The sequence below is a fragment of the Vulpes vulpes genome, chromosome 5 (genome assembly GCF_048418805.1).
Source record: "Vulpes vulpes isolate BD-2025 chromosome 5, VulVul3, whole genome shotgun sequence".
In the NCBI taxonomy this organism is placed as follows: domain Eukaryota; kingdom Metazoa; phylum Chordata; class Mammalia; order Carnivora; family Canidae; genus Vulpes; species Vulpes vulpes.
In genome coordinates this window covers 33,469,206-33,488,233 of record NC_132784.1, presented here as the reverse complement: position 1 = coordinate 33,488,233, position 19,028 = coordinate 33,469,206, and the positions used below count along the sequence as shown (strand labels likewise).

General features: G+C 37.4%; 1 protein-coding gene across 8 annotated transcripts in view; it reads left to right on the top strand.

Moving 5' to 3' along the window:
- The window catches only part of STAM2 (signal transducing adaptor molecule 2), a 45,147-nt gene extending 26,264 nt beyond the window's left edge, over positions 1-18,883 (top strand). For 5 of the 8 annotated variants that reach the window (XM_072757811.1, XM_072757809.1, XM_026008034.2 and 2 more), the window contains 7 exons: positions 2,676-2,770; positions 5,625-5,707; positions 5,855-5,942; positions 7,497-7,551; positions 11,302-11,455; positions 13,941-14,110; positions 16,111-18,883. In XM_072757811.1, coding sequence (XP_072613912.1) covers positions 2,676-2,770; positions 5,625-5,707; positions 5,855-5,942; positions 7,497-7,551; positions 11,302-11,455; positions 13,941-14,110; positions 16,111-16,339 — 874 coding nt within the window. In that variant the 3' untranslated portion in view covers positions 16,340-18,883. The remainder of the gene's footprint in view (positions 1-2,675; positions 2,771-5,624; positions 5,708-5,854; positions 5,943-7,496; positions 7,552-11,301; positions 11,456-13,940; positions 14,111-16,110) is intronic. The other 3 variants (XM_072757807.1, XM_026008033.2, XM_072757808.1) reach the window with 1 other exon arrangement.
- The last annotated feature ends 145 nt before the right edge of the window (positions 18,884-19,028 follow it).

Here is a 19,028-nt window from a genome sequence, read left to right as displayed (position 1 = left end):
CAGAGTCCCAGAAGTTCATTCATCCTGCAGTTTCATTTTTTAGGAATGTATGCTCAATAAGTCAAATTTTTGGAAAGGCATAGACCAAATTATTTTCTAGATTCTATATGGTTGTCCATATAGAAAGGCCAACAGAATCAATGGACAAACTACTAAAATTGGTAAGACTTCATCAGGGTTTTTAGATACCATCTAAAAACATAAAAATCAGTGGGTAAAAGATTGCCATACTCAATGAAGATTATAAATGATTTATGATCTAGAGTTAAATAACCTAATAAATATATTTAAGTACTTAATGGATAAAGTCATAAAATTCTTTGAAAGACATAAAGAAATATAAGTATATATAATATGTTTATTTTATCTTCTTAAGATTGATTGATTGATTTGAGAGAGCACGAGCAGGAGGGGTAGACAGAGAGGGAGAGAGAAGGCCAAGTGGACTCTGTGCTGAGCATGGAGCCCGATGCAGGGCTCCATCCCAAGACCCTGAGATCATGACCAGGACCTTGAGCTGAAACCAAGAGTCAGATGCTCAACCAGCTGTGCCACCCAGGCTCCCCTACGATATGTTTATTTATATAATTATACACAGAGATACCACGTTCATGGTAAAGAAAACTTTAATGTTGTAAAGATTTCATTTTCCCCATATTAATGCATAAATTCAGTGTACTTCTAATTAAAATCCCAACAGGACTTTTTTTCAGAGAACTTGAAAGCACTTTAATTTTAACATTAATATGGAAATATGCAGGTATGCAAGAGAGGGTACTTTTCCCTGCCAAGTATCAAGGCATATTAACAAGCTGTAGTAAATAAATATATGGACTGTTCAACAGAATGGAATCTAGATCCATCTGCTCATGAACAGATAGCAGCCTGCTGCTTGAAAGATAGGATATCGTAAATCAGTAGAAAAAATGATGTATTATTCAATAAATTTTTGCTGAAATGACTGCCTCTTTATACAGTACTAATAAAATTTTGATTCAGGTTCACATACATATGGTTTCATTCGAGATGAATTAAAGACTTAAACATGGGGTGGGACACCTGGGTGGCTCAGTTGCTTAAGCCTCCACCTCTTGGTTTCTGCTTAGCTAGTGATCTCAGGATCATGAGATCAAGCCCCATGTTGAGCTCCACACTCAGCTCGGAGTCCACTTGAGATTCCACCTCTCCCTTTGCCCCTCCCTCTGCTCACACACACATGCTTTCTCTCTCTCCTCCAAATAAATAAATCTTAAAAAAAAAAAAAGACGTTAACATGGAAAGATAAGAAAGAAAACCTAAAACTATTAAATGTATTGGAAAACAGATTTGGGAGTTCAAGGATAGAGAAAGATTTCTTTTAAGGTAACTATAAACCATAAAAGATTGCTAAATTTGATTACATGGAACAAAAAACACTATGCAGTAAAAGAAACCGTAAACATATGTTAAAAGACAAGTGACAGTTTGAGAGAAGGTATTTGCATAATTCAGACAAACAGTTGCTGTCCAGGATATATAAAGAACTCCTACAGATCCATGAAAAGAGATAAATAGCCCAATGGAAAAAGAAAAATGAACAGAAAACATGAATAAGCAGTTAACAGAAGAGGCCGTCTGAATGGCCAGCAAAACCTGTGGATGCTCGGGAAGCACAAATGAACAGAGCCCTGAGATAGGATTTCTCTCCTGTCTGACATCAAGTGCTGCGTGGACAGTTAACACGTGTGAGGGAAAATGACCTTTTCACGTGCTGCTGAGGACAGGAGGATGGTGCATCGTCACGACCTCTTAAGAGACTACTTGGCAATAGTTGATAAAATGGAAAATATTTGTATCCTGAGGCCCAGCAAGTCCATGTCTGTGAATAAGCCTAAAGAATTGTTGCTTGTCTACCCTAGAATTGAGAATGACCATTACCCCAATCTATGTAAGGTAAAAGACTGGAAATATTTAAGTGTTCATCCATCTGGGGATGGATAAATCACATATGCTGTATTTGGATAATGGGATCCTTTAAAAGGGATAAACAAGATATGAAAGTATTAACATATAAAATGTAAAAGTCTATAATGATTACTGTATCTGTAGACTTTGCTATAGGTATATGTAAACAAATAAAAACTATACTTGCAGGAAGGGTTCGTACCAACTGTATGTGTAGGTTTGGATGTAGGATTCAAACTTGGGTTTTGGTAAAGGGGACTTCATCGTTGCCTATAATTTTCTTTTTTAAGCCCAGCATCAAGGGGCACCTGAGTGGCTCAATCAGTTAAGCGTTTACCTTCAGCTCGGGGCTTGATCCCAAGGTCCTGGGATTGAGCCCCATGTCGTGCTCTCTGCTCAGCAAGGAGTCTGCTTCTCCCTCTCCCTCTGCCTGCCACTCCCCATGTTTGTGCTCTCTCTCCCTCTCTTTCTCTCTCTCTGTCAAATAAATAAGTAAAAGTCAGATATGACTGCTTGTTAATTGGTTCTACATTTAAATATGGGAATGTGGATGTTGACTTTATTTATGCTTTTCTGTATCTTTCATTAAGTTTAAGAACTGCTTTTAAGTACAGTTGGATATGAACTATTATTTTCAGAGTAGGCTAAATTTAATTTTTATTTTAATTCCTCTTCCCGTTAATGTACTAAAATGTAGAGGAACAAATGACATTTTTGTACTGTATTTTCAGTGATGCCAATTGGTGGAAAGGAGAAAATCACAGAGGAATAGGACTCTTCCCATCTAATTTTGTAACAACTAATTTAAACATAGAGTCTGAGGCAGGTAAGTTAAATTTTAGAGAAGATTAAATCTATTAAAGTTTTTTACAGGGCCGCCTGGGGGACTCAGCGGTTGAATATCTGCCTTTGGCTCAGGGCATAACCCCGGGGTTCCGGGATCGAGTCCGACATCGGGCTCCTGTCCGGAGGGAGAGCAGGGTCAGGAGCAGGGCTTCTCCCCCTGCCTGTGTCTCTGCCTCTCTCTCTCTGTCTCTCATAAATAAATAAAATCTTTTTAAAAAAATGTTTTTTACACTTGAATTTTATTCAGTTTTGTTTTTGATGTTGTTTTTATTTATTTTTTATTTTTTATTATTTTTTAAAGATTTTATTTATTCATTCATAGAGACAGAGAGAGAGGCAGAGACACAGGCAGAGACACAGGCAGAGGGAGAAGCAGGCCCCATGCAGGGAGCCCGACGTGGGACTCTATCCCAGGTCTCCAGGATCACGCCCTGGGCTGCAGGCGGCGCTAAATTGCTCTGCCACCGGGGCTGCCCTTGATGTTGTTTTTAAAGTAATTTCTACGCCCAGCATGGGTCTCAGACTCATGACCCTGAGATCACGAGTCATGTGTTCTACCGACTGAGCCGGTCAGGTGCCCTGGTTCAGTTTTGAATATAAAGTAGATTGGCATTTAACTCTGTTTTAAATTATTTGTAGACAGTATAGTTTAACTTCTTACCAAATTAAGGGGTTAACTTATTCCAGGTCAATTCCAATAATTTTTTTATCATTTTATTTTAAATTCTTTGAGAATTAATGTACATAATTCACATAAGGCATAAAACAATCTTTTGTTGGTCTGTAATGACCAGGCAGATACTTAATTATGATTTAATTTGTGTCTGTTCAGTATAAAGAATATTGGTTTTATTCATCACTGAACCACAGTATCGAAGGGAGTAGGTGGCAGGTGGGGGCTGGTGACAAGTGCCAAGTGTGATTACAAGGGTTAGGAGTACTCCCAAATTTTAGATTTTTCCTCACCTTGATCTGATTCTGGGGAACTTGAAGCAATAATAAAGCAGTCTAATTAAGACAGTGGTTTCCTATTTCACATCTGCTGTCAACCATGCAGAGGAAGCTTCCATTTGTTATGCAGGCAGAAAGGTGGGGGTTGCTGAGTGTAAAGAACAGCTAATAGTATTACGATGCTCAAGATCAGAAATAATGTAGCTTGGTGGTGTTTGAGTACTCTTTTATCAGGTATTGTACAACATCCTTAGCTTGCACTATTTCATTTGATCCTCACAACTCTGTGAGATAGGTACTTTTGTTATCCCATTTTACAGATAAGGAAACTGAGGCTGAGGGTTTATGTGGCTAGTAGGTGATAGAGCCATGATTCTATACTTTTTTATTTTTATTTTTTATTTTTATTATTTATTTATGATAGTCACAGAGAGAGAGAGAGGCAGAGACATAGGCAGAGGGAGAAGCAGGCTCCATGCGCCAGGAGCCTGATGTGGGATTCGATCCTGGGTCTCCAGGATCGCGCCCTGGACCAAAGGCAAGCGCCGAACCACTGCGCCACCCAGGGATTCTAAAGTCAGCCAGTCTGCTCCTAGGTGTATTTATACTGACTCACATGCAGGTGCTAGTCTGTATTATCAGTTTTAGAGAATAAACTTAAATTATGAAAGCTCTGTGCATTGTGTGTAATGCCGTCATTGTATGAGTGGGGTGATGGCATTCAGTTAAAGTAAACTCAAGAGATGTAAAGACTTATTTAAAGACAGAGTACTTTGCCAGTAGTTACATTTTTTATTCTTTTAGCCTGACTCTCTAAGTAGTTGTGAAAATTGGAGATGCTGTTTTTAATATCTCTGTAAGACCATGCTCAGGGGATCCTATGTAGAAATTTCACCCTGGCACAGGCTGGAGAGATTGAGCTGTGGTTTTAAAAAGTAGACAATATTCTGGCTTCTCAGTATATCCTCATGTTATGTTGAGCTTTGCTCCTTAATACCTTACCTATTTGAAAGCCAGGTATTTAAATTAAGTGGCTAACTGTTGGGATGTAAAAATCCTTTGGTTAAATAGAGATTTTTCTTCTTGAGGGGTGTACATTTTATTGGAAACATTACTCTTTAGATGTGATACAGTGTCTTCATTCAAGGCTCTAACATGGCCTACAAGGCAAACAGATTTTTGGATTAGAAGCAAGGTAGATTTTTATTGTAATTTTATTTTTATCAAAATTTACTTGATTAAAGTATAGTACATTATAGCAACACTCCAGTGAAGATTTAAATAGCTCTCTGGATATGTATAGGAATTGTCTTTCAACCTTCTCTTTATGAAGGAGAAGCTTGTTTGTTTTCTGTTGCTTTAAGTCTATTATCAAAATTAGGTTGAGATTGAGTAATTTTTTTTGTCATTGTGAAGATGATATTGATTGTTTTTTGGTTTATATAGGAAATACATTTTTATAGCAGGGCCAGTGTAGAAGGAGCTCGTATATTAACTCTGAAAGTGGCTGGTTGGATTACATGCTACTCTTGTGTATCCATCCAAGTGGTAACACTAAGTTTTTCAGAAAATGCCTTTAATAGCAGTTCCCATAATACTGCTTGCTTGTTCCACAGATGGTAAGTTCCATCAGGGCAGAGATTGTGGTCTGCTCTGTTGACTGACGTATTTCCAATGCCTAGAACAACGCCTGGCACACAGTAAGGGCTAATAAATGTTTGTGGTGTGAGTGAACGAACCTAGTAATAACATGTTGATTATGGAATGTGATGACTAAAGAGTTTCCTTTGTCTTCTTACGGATAATCACAGGCTACTTACATATCAGTGATTAAAATACCAAAGTAAATGCTGAGGAACTTAAAGCTTACTTTGTTTCCATAGCAGCTGTGGACAAGTTAGATGTAACTGAGGAGGAGGAGGAGGAAATTAAGAAATCAGAGCCTGAGCCTGTGTATATAGATGAGGTAGGTAGAGTCTTTCTCTTGTTTAATAGTTAAACTGTCAACACTTTTAAGATCCATTATCCTTGAGAGTGCTTCTTGCAAAGAGTAATTTTTATGTTCATTGAAATGAAAGCTCTTGAGTTTCTAAGTGTCCGTTTATTTTTTTAGGATAAGATGGATAGAGCCCTGCAGGTACTCCAGAGTATAGATCCAACAGATGCGAAACCAGACTCCCAAGATCTCTTGGATTTAGAAGGTATTTAATGCCATTGAGTATTTAGCTACTGGTGGTGTCCCGGATGTCTTCTTCCTTGCGTTTTGCTTCTAGAAATTGGAGATCTCTGCTGGGAAGTAGACGAGTATAATAAAGTAGTAAATGTCTACCTTGGAAGGTGTTGTTATCAACCTGCCTGTTTTGGTTAAGAAGGAAGTCTGTATTTTTCTGTAAGCTCACTGGTGATACTGGCTGAAGAGATTTGCAGTCCAAAAGGGGCAGGATAAAGAGTAAGAGCGTATTAAATTAATTGAGTCAAAGTTAGAAATTCTTCCTTCTAAGTCCGTTGTATCTGATTTTTTTTTAATTTTTATTTTTAAATTTTTTTTATTTATTTGTGATAGTCACAGAGAGAGAGAGAGAGAGAGAGGCAGAGACATAGGCAGAGGGAGAAGCAGGCTCCATGCACTGGGAACCCGATGTGGGATTCGATCCTGGGTCTCCAGGATCGCGCCCTGGGCCAAAGGCAGGCGCCAAACCGCTGCGCCACCCAGGGATCCCTGTATCTGATTTTAAAGGGCAAAATTATACATGATCTGTGTTAACTTTGAAATGTTGTCCTTTGATGCATGCTGATAGGTCTTTTTAATCCCCAAGAAATTGGAAACGATTACAAAAATGTTTTTATGCCTTTTTAAAAATCCTTTGAGAGAAAAATCTTTGATAAATGGGTAAATATTCTTAAATCTTTTTTTTTTTTTTAATTTTATTTATTTATTTATTTATGATAGTCACAGAGAGAGAGAGAGAGAGAGAGAGAGGGGCAGAGACACAGGCAGAGGGAGAAGCAGGCTCCATGCACTGGGAGCCCGACATGGGACTCAATCCCGGGTCTCCAGGATCGTGCCCTGGGCCAAAGGCAGGCGCCAAACCGCTGCGCCACCCAGGGATCCCTCTTAAATCTTTTTATAGAAGAAACTCTGGTTATGAATATTAGGATACTACACTATTTTATCAGTGCTTACATTTGGAAATACACAAAATACTTAATTTTAAAGTGACTTAAATACTTGAAAAATGTTCATATGAGAGACACCTAACTCTGGGAAACGAACAAGGGGTAGTGGAAGGGGAGGTGGGTGGGGGGACGGGGTGACTGGGTGACGGGCACCGAGGGGGGCACCTAATGGGGGATGGCCACTGGGTGTGATACTAGATGTTGGCAAATCGAGCTCCAATAAAAAAATATACAAAAAAGTTCATATATAATCTACATAATGATATATTTTATACACTGTGACTCAAGTTCATTTAGATAATAGTTTTCTAGATTTTTGAGATAACTCCATATTTCAGAGTTATAAACTTAGGACTTCAGAGAACATGGTGGAATTTCTCTTTTGATTTTGCCTTTGGTCACAGATAATATTCGTGCTGAATAGCATTAAAATTAGGTCTTTTATAGTCCTTTCTCTAGCATAAACATCATTTTCTTTGTATTATGCATGGTATTGTATATTGCTGTTCTTAAAAATTGTTGAAATTGATTTAAACTGGTTTAAGTTTCAAGATTCAAAAGTATTTTTATATTTACAGATATCTGCCAACAAATGGGTCCAATGATAGATGAAAAGCTTGAAGAGATTGATAGGTGAGATTCTTTGTGCAGAGAATAACAAGTATAGTTTTCTTTCTTTTATTTGAGAGAGACAGAGGGAGAGCACATGAGCTGGAGGGACAGGCTCTGAGCACAGAGCCTGATGTGGGGCTTGATCTCATGGCTTCAGGATCATGATCTGAGCCCAAACCAAGAGTCGGATGCTTAACCAACTGAGCCACTCAAGCCCCCAACTATCGTTTTCTTATCATTACTTGTTTTTTTGGCAAAACTAAACTAAGGAGTTTTGTGGAACTGTTCAATCTGTTGAAATTGTGTCTCAATTTCCAAAAGTCTTACAAACGAGTAGCAAGCTGGTACTTTTTATTTTGGTAGCAGTTTTTTTTTTCCCCAAAGCATTATAATATACATAGAATCATGGACTCTTGCTCTTATGGGGCCAGTCTTCATTTGCTTACTTGGGCTAGAATTGAGGGGTAATGAGGAATGAGGAATACAACTGAACAGAACACAGAATGAGAACTGGGGTCTTGTTATGTGATGAGAAGTAGTATTTGTAAAACTTTCAAATGAAATTTCCCTTATATTTGTGAGGCTAAATCGAATACATATACCTCTCCTCATTTTTCTTCCTTGTGTTTCTGTATTTCTCTTGTCCTTTTAATCTCCTTATCTAACATAGTCTTACTCTTCCTTAGAAATAGCAGCACTAAAGGATAGACTCAACATTGTGAGCTTTTCATTTGTTTTTGCCTCTTCTGGTTCTTCTGCTTTGTGTTTGAAGTCAGAGGGAGAAGTGAAGGGAAGATGAGGATAAGGCTTTAGGGTTCCAACATCATCCCTTTCTAGATTCCATTTATTGAACTATAAAACTGCACAAGAAGAATAGGAACTGCTTTACTTCTTATCTGCCTTTACCAGAGAAGTGTAGCAGCAAGATATTTTTCTAGTCACTAAAGATTATAATCTTCTTCCATGTGATTTTTTTAAATAAATTCCTTATATTTTATTCTTATTTTGGAGAAAGCATTAAATATCTACATTATGCATCTATAGCTTTGGTTTCACTGCAAGGGTGTTAATGGCCAGTGACTAATCAAACTGGAAACAATTAGAAAGAAACATCATAATTATCTTAGGTGTGGCTAGGAGGACAATTATAAACCTTTCTGGATCTTAAAAGTAGCCCATATCCTTCAGCCCATCAATTTCAGGCCCAGTCTAGATATATAAGGATATGCGCAAAGATCTACCTCTTAGAGTATTCTTCACAGTATGATTTATAACAACAAAATTGGATTTATAACAAAATGGGTAGAAGTAACTAAAATGTCTCTCAGTGAGAGATTGATTTTTAAAATAAAATTACACATCCATACATTCTACAATAAAAAGCATGGTCATTGATAAATATCTATTGACATGGAAAGATGCCATATTGTGTAATAAAAAAGTAGAGGCTATGGCAGTATAATCTTATTTTTGTTGATAAAAAGAGTATCTTCAGAGGAAAAGGTTTAGCACAGCTAAAAACCAGAATGAACATTTCTCATAGTTAATTTTTTGAGTCACAGCTCACCTGTTAGCCAGTTCTCTCTTCAATTTCAGTTTCTGAATAGGCCAGCTGGCATTTTCTGTTCCATGGCCACTGACTGCAGATGTAGCTCTTGTTCTGGAAAATGCTTGCTGTTCTTCAACAAATTTTTATTGACTCTTTATCCTTGTCAAGCATTCAGAAATTAATGAAATGCCATTTTTTCCCTTGAATGGATCATCATCAATTTGTTTTTCCTAATATGGGCAACATTATTATTAGAAAAGGAAATTTTAAATTTATTTTCTATTCGTCATTGTTTGGAATGACCATTTGTAGCATTTATCACACCAAGAAATTATATTGGAAAAACATGTAAATTGACCAAAAAAAGTTTAGATAGATTTATTGAACAGAGATCCATGGTCTGAACTTAACATCCAGGTTATTCCTTTTTTTTTTTTTAAAGAGAAAGGGTGATTTAGGGAGGGGCCAAGGGAGAGGGAGAGAGAGAATCTTAAGCAGGCTCCATGCCAGTATGAGCCTGTCGCAAGGCTGGATCTCACCATCCTGAGATCATGACCTGAGCCAAAAATCCAGAGTCAGACACTTAACCGACTGAGCCATCCAGGTGCCCCTGTTTCAGATTATTCTAATCTTCTTGCTACTGCTCTCCAAAAATCATTTTCTGTCACCTTGATCAGATTTGCCTTTTCATTCTTCTCACTCCTTTTGCCTCTCTTAATTCACACTGTCCCACTGACCTGACCTAGTCGTGCTTTTTTTGCTTGGGCCTATCTATCCTTCCTCAGGTGCCAGTTTAAGTCCCAGCTTGTCCATAAAGTCTTTTCAGTCTACCACCACCCAAATTAGTCTCCTTTTCTAAACTCTTCTTTTCTCACCTATTTCACATAATTTTGGATTCAGTTTTATGCCACTTCATATCATTTGCTGTTTTCCTTGTGCTTAGATTTGTCTCCCTATTAGATTGCAGTCTCTTTGAAGGAGAGTGCTACCCCTTCTCCATTTTCTTTGTGCTAGTATAGTGTTTGGGCACAATTCAGTAAAATTTTTTAATTGTTTTGGGGTTATGTCTTAAATCCTTGAAGGTAATTTCTGTGTTCCCATGGTGTTTCAACATTATACTGGGTTATGTGGACCAAATACCTATGGTTAATTCTTAGTCACACATTGGTTATCATGGATACTAATTTCTGAAGCTTTCTGTGTGGTTTACAAATGATATTCTGAAAACAGAGTTTGACCTGCTTTATAGAGTCGTACGTGCAAGAGAGGAAATAGCAGCTTATTGTTTCAGACATAACATTGTAATAGAGGAGAGGTAACAAGTCTTGATAGGACTCAGTCCAGGTCGTTTATTTGGTAGTCCTGTGTCTGGTCGTCTGCCTCTGCTGCTTGTCTTTTAAGCCTCTCCATATGTGTATAAAAAGAGCTACATTTAATAAACAGGCTGTGGGTACAACATGAGGTGGCTATTTAACTCATATATGAACTTGTCAGTTGTCATGAGAGTTCTTTATTACTCTCCAGGGGAACACACAAACTTGTACCAAGTTAGAAGGGTTTGCTCTGGAGTTCCTTGGGCAAATTTGAAAATGCTCTTATTTGGATTTGTTATTTACAAAACAAATACCTGATTTCACTCACCTTCTCAAAAGAAACCAACAAATAAGACAGTAGGAATTAGTTTATTATACACACTGTTTTTATTTGCATTTTCAAGGATAATTACTAGATTTTTCCCATTTGCTTCTTTAATGTATATAAGCAAATGAAAATGTGTGATTTTGTTTGTGTTCTTATTTCAGTCCTGTTGTGTTTTGAAACAGGCTTTGGATCTTGCCTGAGTACTTTCTTCCACTTAGATTTTAATTAAGGCTTGGGCTCTTCCAAAATTGAGAAATTATTTTGCTTTTGTAATTGAGTTTTCAACGGAAACCTATAACATGTGGAACAGAATTGTCCTAGTACCAAAATTATGAATTGATTGCATTTTTATGAGATGTGGAAGGGACTTTCCCTAATGTTATGAAGTTCTATCAGCCTAGTTATTACGAGAATTAAAGAATTCCTCCTCTCATTTTCCCATGGTGAATATTCTTTCATTGTGTATAAAGAACCTTTTAAAATATGAATGGAAAATGTGCTAAATTTAAAAAGTAATTTATGTTCCTAAATACATGCTTAAAAGCATTGAAGAATATTAAAGTGCTTTTCTTTTATATCAGGAAGCATTCAGAATTGTCTGAATTGAATGTAAAAGTCTTAGAAGCCCTGGAACTATATAACAGGTTGGTGAATGAAGCACCAGTATATCCAGTCTATACAAAGCTCCATCCTCCGGCACATTACCCACCATCATCAGCTGGGGTTCCAATGCAGGTGAGTCTGTTTTTGAAAACATTAAAAAAAAAAAAAAAAAAAGAAAACATTTTTCAAAATTAGAAAAAAGTTTTTAAATTAAAAAAAAAAAGTTTTAAAGCTTAGTATTAAAATTTCTGTGGTCCATGAGTAAAGTCATAAAATTCATCTTTGATAGTCCAAGAAGTATGGGCTAACTAATAAGCATTCACCAGGACAAATTAGATACTGATAGTTTATAAATAATTTTACTTCATTTTTAACATGAACAAAGAGACCATCAAATATACGGTGGGAGTTCTGGCTCGTCATTTGCTTTTGTAAATATAAAAATGTTCAAGTCCTTTTAGGACAGAGCCTGACATATCAGAAGTCCTCTAAATGAGGTACTGATGCTGTTTCTGTTGCTCAACAAGCATGATTTAACATTTAAAATTTCTGTCAAGATTTTTTTGACTCGGGATCCCTGGGTGGCGCAGCGGTTTGGCGCCTGCCTTTGGCCCAGGGCGCGATCCTGGAGACCCGGGATCGAATCCCACATCAGGCTCCCGGTGCATGGAGCCTGCTTCTCCCTCTGCCTGTGTCTCTGCCTCTCTCTCTCTCTCTCTCTCTCTCTCTCTCTCTGTGACTATCATAAATAAATAAAAAAAAAATTAAAAAAAAAAAAAGATTTCTTTGACTCCATGATGAGCAAGAGGCTTACTAGTTAATGAACGTCTTTTGTCCTCAGATCATGCTTTATATTTTTTCTTTGATGCATAACTTAAATTGTTAAACATTCATGCACAACAAGGATACGATGCAGGCCCGTCGGTGCCGGGTCCATAAGCCATTCATGAAGAGCCTCTTTTCCCGGAGCTTTACACCTAGTCTGTGCTTCCTGCTGAAGTGAATACTTATGTTTATCACCATCCAGTATTCTGAAGCCTTTTCAACCAGTTAGCAGCTGAATCCAGAATGAATTTGGATGAACAAAATTCATGTTAATTTATGAGAACTGCTATGTAAAGGAGTGTGTGTGAAGGAGACACCAAGGAGAAAAGATAGAATGTGGGTGTATAATCTAGATAACTTGACACGACATAATTGTTAAGTAAAAAGAAGAGTTTCTATGGTAACTGTCACATCAGACAAGATGCATTTATCAAATATGCCATGTCTCGAACTTTTGAAAGTGGTGAAAAGAATCCTTACATTCAAGGGTAAAAAGGATTTCTGGGTGCAGAAGACAGAGTTTATTCAGTATTGCTTCTGTTTTCAATGAATGTTTGCTCCTACTGTGAAAGGGGAACAAAATAGAAGTGTCTCCACCATTATCTGAAAGAAATATGTTATATGTGCTTCTTTGTGTGTTTCTAAAGGGTTATTTGTCATTCCTTTGTAAGGTTTTTGTGTTTTGTGTTGTGTATTTTCAGACTGTGTTCTGCTAAGCACAACTCAGGTTTTAAAAAAGTTAGCTTTCTGTCTGACTCTTCACATAGCTTCTGTATACTATTCATGCATAACTGCATTTAAAATATTCATCCTATTCTAATTAGAAAAAAAAATTCTGTGCTAAAAAAGTTGGGAATAACACACCATGAATTGGATCTGCAAAGGCCACTCAGGAGCCCTGCATTGTAGAAGCGGTCCCTTCCCAGGCTCAGCTGGTTGGCAGTGGGTTGGTACGTGTAGGCCAAGGAGTCGATGTGATGGCAGTTGCATTAAAGTCGATTTGGCACTTCCAGCATGCTAAATCTTCATGTCCATGTTCTTTGCTTTACAAATAGTTTTGTTTAAAACTAGCGTGATGATAGTTACTGTATGATAGATTTTAAGTATGTGCATTGTGTTGAGGGCTGTATTTGGTAGGCAAACGGTAGATCTTGTCCTTAAAGGAGACGCTACTTTGAACATTAGGTAAGGCACATAAAATACCAAAGAAACTGAGACCATTTTGCTATTTCCTGAGGATACATTCCTTTTACCTAAAAATCTTCTTTACTTTTGTCCTATTTGTTGTAAAGGCAGAAGATAAAGGAGATGTTGCCAGAGAGGGTCTGCAGCCTGCCCTGATTCTTCCAAGTGTCATTCTTAGGAAGGAGTTGAATAAGTCATCCTGGGATAGGGGTTAAGAAGGTCGTCATTGAGATGGTGACTTGAAGTGGTGATGGGCCGCCCTTCGCGACGGCGGGTAGTTTCCTGTGGCTCTGCGGCCAGGCACGGTACTGAGTAATAGGCAACCTGGATGGGTTCCAGCCTGCTGCTTAAAAATATGCCACCTCCTTTCCTTTCAGCCTCTTGCAAAATAAAAGAACAATCAAGTAAATCATAAATTTCCATAGATTTGGCACTGTGATTTGGCAGTTCTCCCCTTTTTGTACTAGGGTAGATAGATTGGTAGAACCAGATTGCTGCCCAGAGAACTATACCGTTTTATTTCATTTAAGTCTTTTAAAGTATTAGCTATGTTGTTAAATAGATGTTTGGGAAATCAGTGAGTCAGTTTTTTCTCTTTGGTTAATAGACATACCCAGTTCCGTCACATGGTGGAAACTATATGGGTCAAGGCATTCACCAAGTCACTGTTGCCCAAAGCTACAGCCTCGGACCAGATCAGATTGGTCCACTGAGATCTCTGCCTCCAAATGTCAACTCTTCCGTGACAACAGCGCCTGCACAGACGCCGTATTTAAGGTAAGTTTCTGGGAGCAGTGTTAATTTTGTCATCATATACATTAAATTTTCACAGACTTTCATAATGAGAAAAATTGACCTTTTTAAAAAAATAATAGTAATTTTATAGTAGTACTAATAGTTGAGATGAAGTTACAGTTATCTTTTTATTTTGTTTTGTTTTTAAAGATTTTATGTATTTATTTATGAGAGACACACACAGAGAGAGAGAGACAGAGACAGTTTTGTTTTTGAGGTGAAGTTATAGTTATCTATTTTGTTTTGTTTTTAAAGATTTTATGTATTTATGAGACACACACACACACACACACACAGACAGAGACACAGGCAGAGAGAGAAGCAGGCTCCATGCAGGGAGCCTGATGTGGGACTCAATCCCGGGTCTCCATGATCACGCCCTGGACTGAAGGTGGCACTAAACGGCTGAGCCACCCGGGGCTGCCCAGAACTTTCTTTTTTTTTTTTTTTTTTTTAATATTTTATTTATTTATTCATGAGAGATACAGAGAGAGAGAGAGAGAGAGAGAGAGAGAGAGGCAAAGACGCAGGCAGAGAGAATGCCCAGAACTTTCCATTCTTAATGCCATGCAGATTGGTGCTATTCTTAGCTTTGCTAAAATGGTTGCCTAGATGTGGATTATAGTCTGGGTCCCTGGGACAAACTAATGTTAACTGTCCCTTACAGGGACCAAGTCCCTGATGTACCCAGCACCCACTGTGCTGTAAGCCTAGCAGAGTGGTCCCAGGAATATCTGCATGCATCCTGAACATCAGAAAACTTTACTTTGACTCCCTAGTGTGTTTGAGCTGTGGAATTTGTGTTTTTTGTTTTTTTGAGAGAGAGAGAAAGAGAGCACAGGGGAAAGGAAGAGGGAAAGAGAATCTCAAACACACACCACACTGAGCTCAGAGCCCGACATGGGGCTCCATCTCACAACTGTGAGATCATGACCTGAGTAAGACAAGAGTTGGATGCTTAACCAACTGAGCACCCAGGCGCCCCGTGGCCTAATTTTTTATACTAACACTTCTCTGAAAATCAGGTTTATATATTGCTTTCTATTAACTGTGCTTAACCATACAAAATATTCATTCAATATAGTCATGGTAGATGATCTTTAATCAAATTTTATGAGAATAAATTGTAGATATTATCTGAAAATTAAACCTGTTCACATTGGTGTTTAGTAAAAAAAATTTTGTTATTCTGTGTTGACGCTAGAAATAATGGGGAAAACTGGAGCAGGGTAGACATTAATCCTCATGTTGTAAGCAGTGTTTTTGGTATAAATTTGAAATTATGTATCTTTTAAAAAGAATGTGTGTACATTAATTATAGGAACATGCAGGAATCGTGCAATTTGGTGTGATTTTCAACTTGTGTTTTTGTTTTGGTGTAGCGTTAATGAGTAAACTATAGGTCAGGGCTTCTGTGAGGGTAGATTCAGGGTCCTGTGTGGATTACATTGTTGTACCTGCCTTTGTCATTTTTACGTAGAGATTCGGGTTAAGTTATGAGGGGCAGCTTTGAAAGTGCCCTATGAAAAGGAAAGTATAGGGCATGTGAAGAAAAGAGGTGGTCTCCTCCGTGCCGGACCGAGAGCTGGGGGAAGGGAGGGTACCATCTGGAGGTGCACTTGAGCTGGGCTTGTGCTCAGTGTAGCTGGCCAGGGACACCACCTTGAGAAACCCAGTCTGCATCTCCTCAAAATTTAAATATTTGCAATAAGAGATTTTGTAGGAAACAAAATTATATAGGCCGAAACATACCATCTTATGTTTTGTTTCTTTTTTGAGTACTTTCTTCTTGCCAAATACAAAAATTATGTTGACAGTGTTGGACAGTTGGAGTAATTAAATTATAAACAGAACAGCAGAGTTACATAAACTTGAAAGATAGAAAAGGCATTTTTATTGTTTCATGAGGATTGATCTCTGAACATGACTTAGATAATGCAAGATTTATAAATACGGTTTTCTTTTTAAAATTTTGTTTGTAGCACTGGACAAGACACTGTTTCCAACCCTGCTTACATGAACCAGAACTCTAACCTTCCATCAGCTACTGGTGCAGCCGCTTACACGCAGCAGATGGGGATGTCTGTGGATATGTCATCTTATCAGAATGCTACTTCCAATTTGCCGCAACTGGCTGGCTTTCCAGTGGCGGTTCCAGCTCATTCAGTTGCACAGCCTCAGGCAAATTACCATCAGCAGCCTCTTCTTTAGAACAAACCCAAGCATTTTCTTGCAAGCCTTCAAATGTGTATTACTTGACCTTTGTGATTCTAATCTGAAAATATTAAAAGAAAAAAATTTTTTTTCTCAACTCAAAAGAATGGTGACTAAATAAAGCACAAAAACTTCTCTAACTCTGCTAGGCCATTAAAGGATTTTTTTCAATCCAATTTGTTTGAATTCCAACTTTTTTTTTTTTTTTTTTAAGATTTTATTTATTTATTCATGAGAGAGACCGAGAGAGAGAGGCAGAGACACAGGCAGAGGAAGAACCAAGCTCCATGCACGGAGCCCGACGCGGGACTTGATCCCGGGTCTCCAGGATCACGCTCTTGGCTGAAAGCAGCACTAAACCGCTGAGCCACCCGGGCTGCCCGAATTCCCACTTTTGATCAGAGGCAGCTTCAGGTAGCTTCCAGTTAGTTTGTCTTATTTTCAAATCTTTCTACACAAATCTGGACACCCAGTAAGTAGCCTTATGACACTTAAGGAACATGGGAAAGGACTATGGAAATTCTACTTTTAAAGAAACCATCATTTATCCCTAAAACCTGATCATTGGGAGAGCAACAAAACCTTTGAATATTTTTTGTCTGCATATTTTTTTCAGTGTTCCCCAGAAACCATTATTTCAAAAGATGAACTTCCTTTTGGGTGAGCATTTAGCTTGCCAATGTATTTCCCTTTGGCTCCTTAAGTTGCATTCGTGCTTGCAGTAATGTCAGTTTTGCTCCCTGTTATGTTGAGTAGTAATTAGCATATAATTGTCTATAGAAGCAAGAGCAATTTGGAAGGAACAAAAATGTTTTCTGTTATTAACAGTGAAGACCTTATAAATTCAGATGTGTGGTAAGCATTTAGCTTGTCCCTGTCAAGGCAGCTGTGAGCCGAGGAATGCCCCGCAACACATTTCCATTCCCTGGAGACCAGCATTTTTCTTACAAGACTCCCTTGTATTTAGAATTGCCATAATGACCTCCTAAAGTGACTTTGGCCATTCTCTAAGGAAGATAAGACCCGCTTGTTTTCCTTCCTGAAATGTGGTGTGCAGAGATGCTGCATTTTCTCTTTACGGATTACTTGTGAATTTGAGCCACGAGACATTCCTAGGAATTTGAGGTGATAAATCCTAAGCATGAATAATAAGTGTGTTTTTATAGAAGTGTGTTTCGTTAAAGAGGTGATTCAAGTACCATCGCTATTGCCAGGCTATTGAAAAATTTGGCCATTCCTCTCAGAGAGGATTGTAAGCCTGTGGGACACCAGCAGGCAGTGGATTGATAGGGAAGCTCTCAAGACGGTTTTTCTGAAGCCTACATTTTATTTTTATTTTTATTTTATTTTTTTTTTTTTTTGAAGCCTACATTTTATAAATTAGTTTACAGTGCTGATAGACTCCACATACTATAGGAATCAGTAAACCAGTAGGGTTATAATTTCCTCCTGAAAATCCATACACTACTGTATCATCTACCAACTTTTTAGATAACACAAAATAGGAGGTGGTGAAAACATATGCTTAGAGATAGACGGTACTTAGACGGGGAAAAACAAAGGACATAAGCGAAGTTACTTGCTTGGGAGCAAGATACCTAAATGGTTTTTCAAAGAAAGCCCTTAATCTTTCTGCTAAGAATCCATTTGAAGGAAGTGCTCTGAAAATTTTTGTCATTTATCTATTTGCAGAAATTTAATTACAAGTATGTTCTTTTTTTTTTTTCAAAGAAACTGTGTCCTAAAATAAAATAGTCTATATATTACTTGGTCTACATTTAAAGGAAGAAACAAGCAGTATTTGAAAGCCCAGTTTCTGTCATTGTCTTATTTCAGATATAAGTAACTTTTAAGAGAAGGTTTTAACCTTGAATGTCTCATGTTCTTTTTTTTCATCCAGTATTTTCCTTCCATGTGAATTCACTTCTATACTTTTTTAAAAATTCTCAAATGGTACCTTATTTTTTTGGAAATGAATCTTCTATTCTTTAAAGAAAAAACATAAAAAGCATTTATAAAGCTGCTCTTGATAATCGTTAATGTTTGCATATATATGGAAAATCTTACATTTTTTTCCTCCCACACAGTATTTAATAAGGTTATTTTAATGTTTCTGTAAATATTTCATGTATAATTGTGATCTGAATTGTAAGAGCTTGATTCTGCATAAGTCTTTGAACTCATCTAAATACTGCACACCCACTCAATTGGGATCAGCCAATTAAGTTCACCAAATGTAGTTTTGGAATAATATAACATGTGACATGTATATAAATAGTGTATATTGGCATTTATCTGTGAAATTTTATACATCCAGAAGTGTCTTCTCCCTCTTAAATTAAAAACAATTTTATTTTGGCCACACTGTAATGAGTTTTGTGTTGCAGGTTGTCGATAGTATAAAAATGTTATTACATCTGTGTACTAGGATGATATTTTTGGTTTAATAGGAAATAACAGGGTTATTTTTCTTTCTTTTCCATGTTCTTATGGGTTGTATTTATTTTAAGACCTCTTTATAATTAAACGTTTTCTTCCAAAGGAATTGTCTAATATCAGATTTCTACATTGGGTTCACACTTGCTGTTTTATAAAAAAAATAATAACTGCTATTTCATAAGTAATCTTGGTACATTAGAAAGAATTTCCCCTGGGTATTAAAATATATGGAGTGGGATATGTTCAT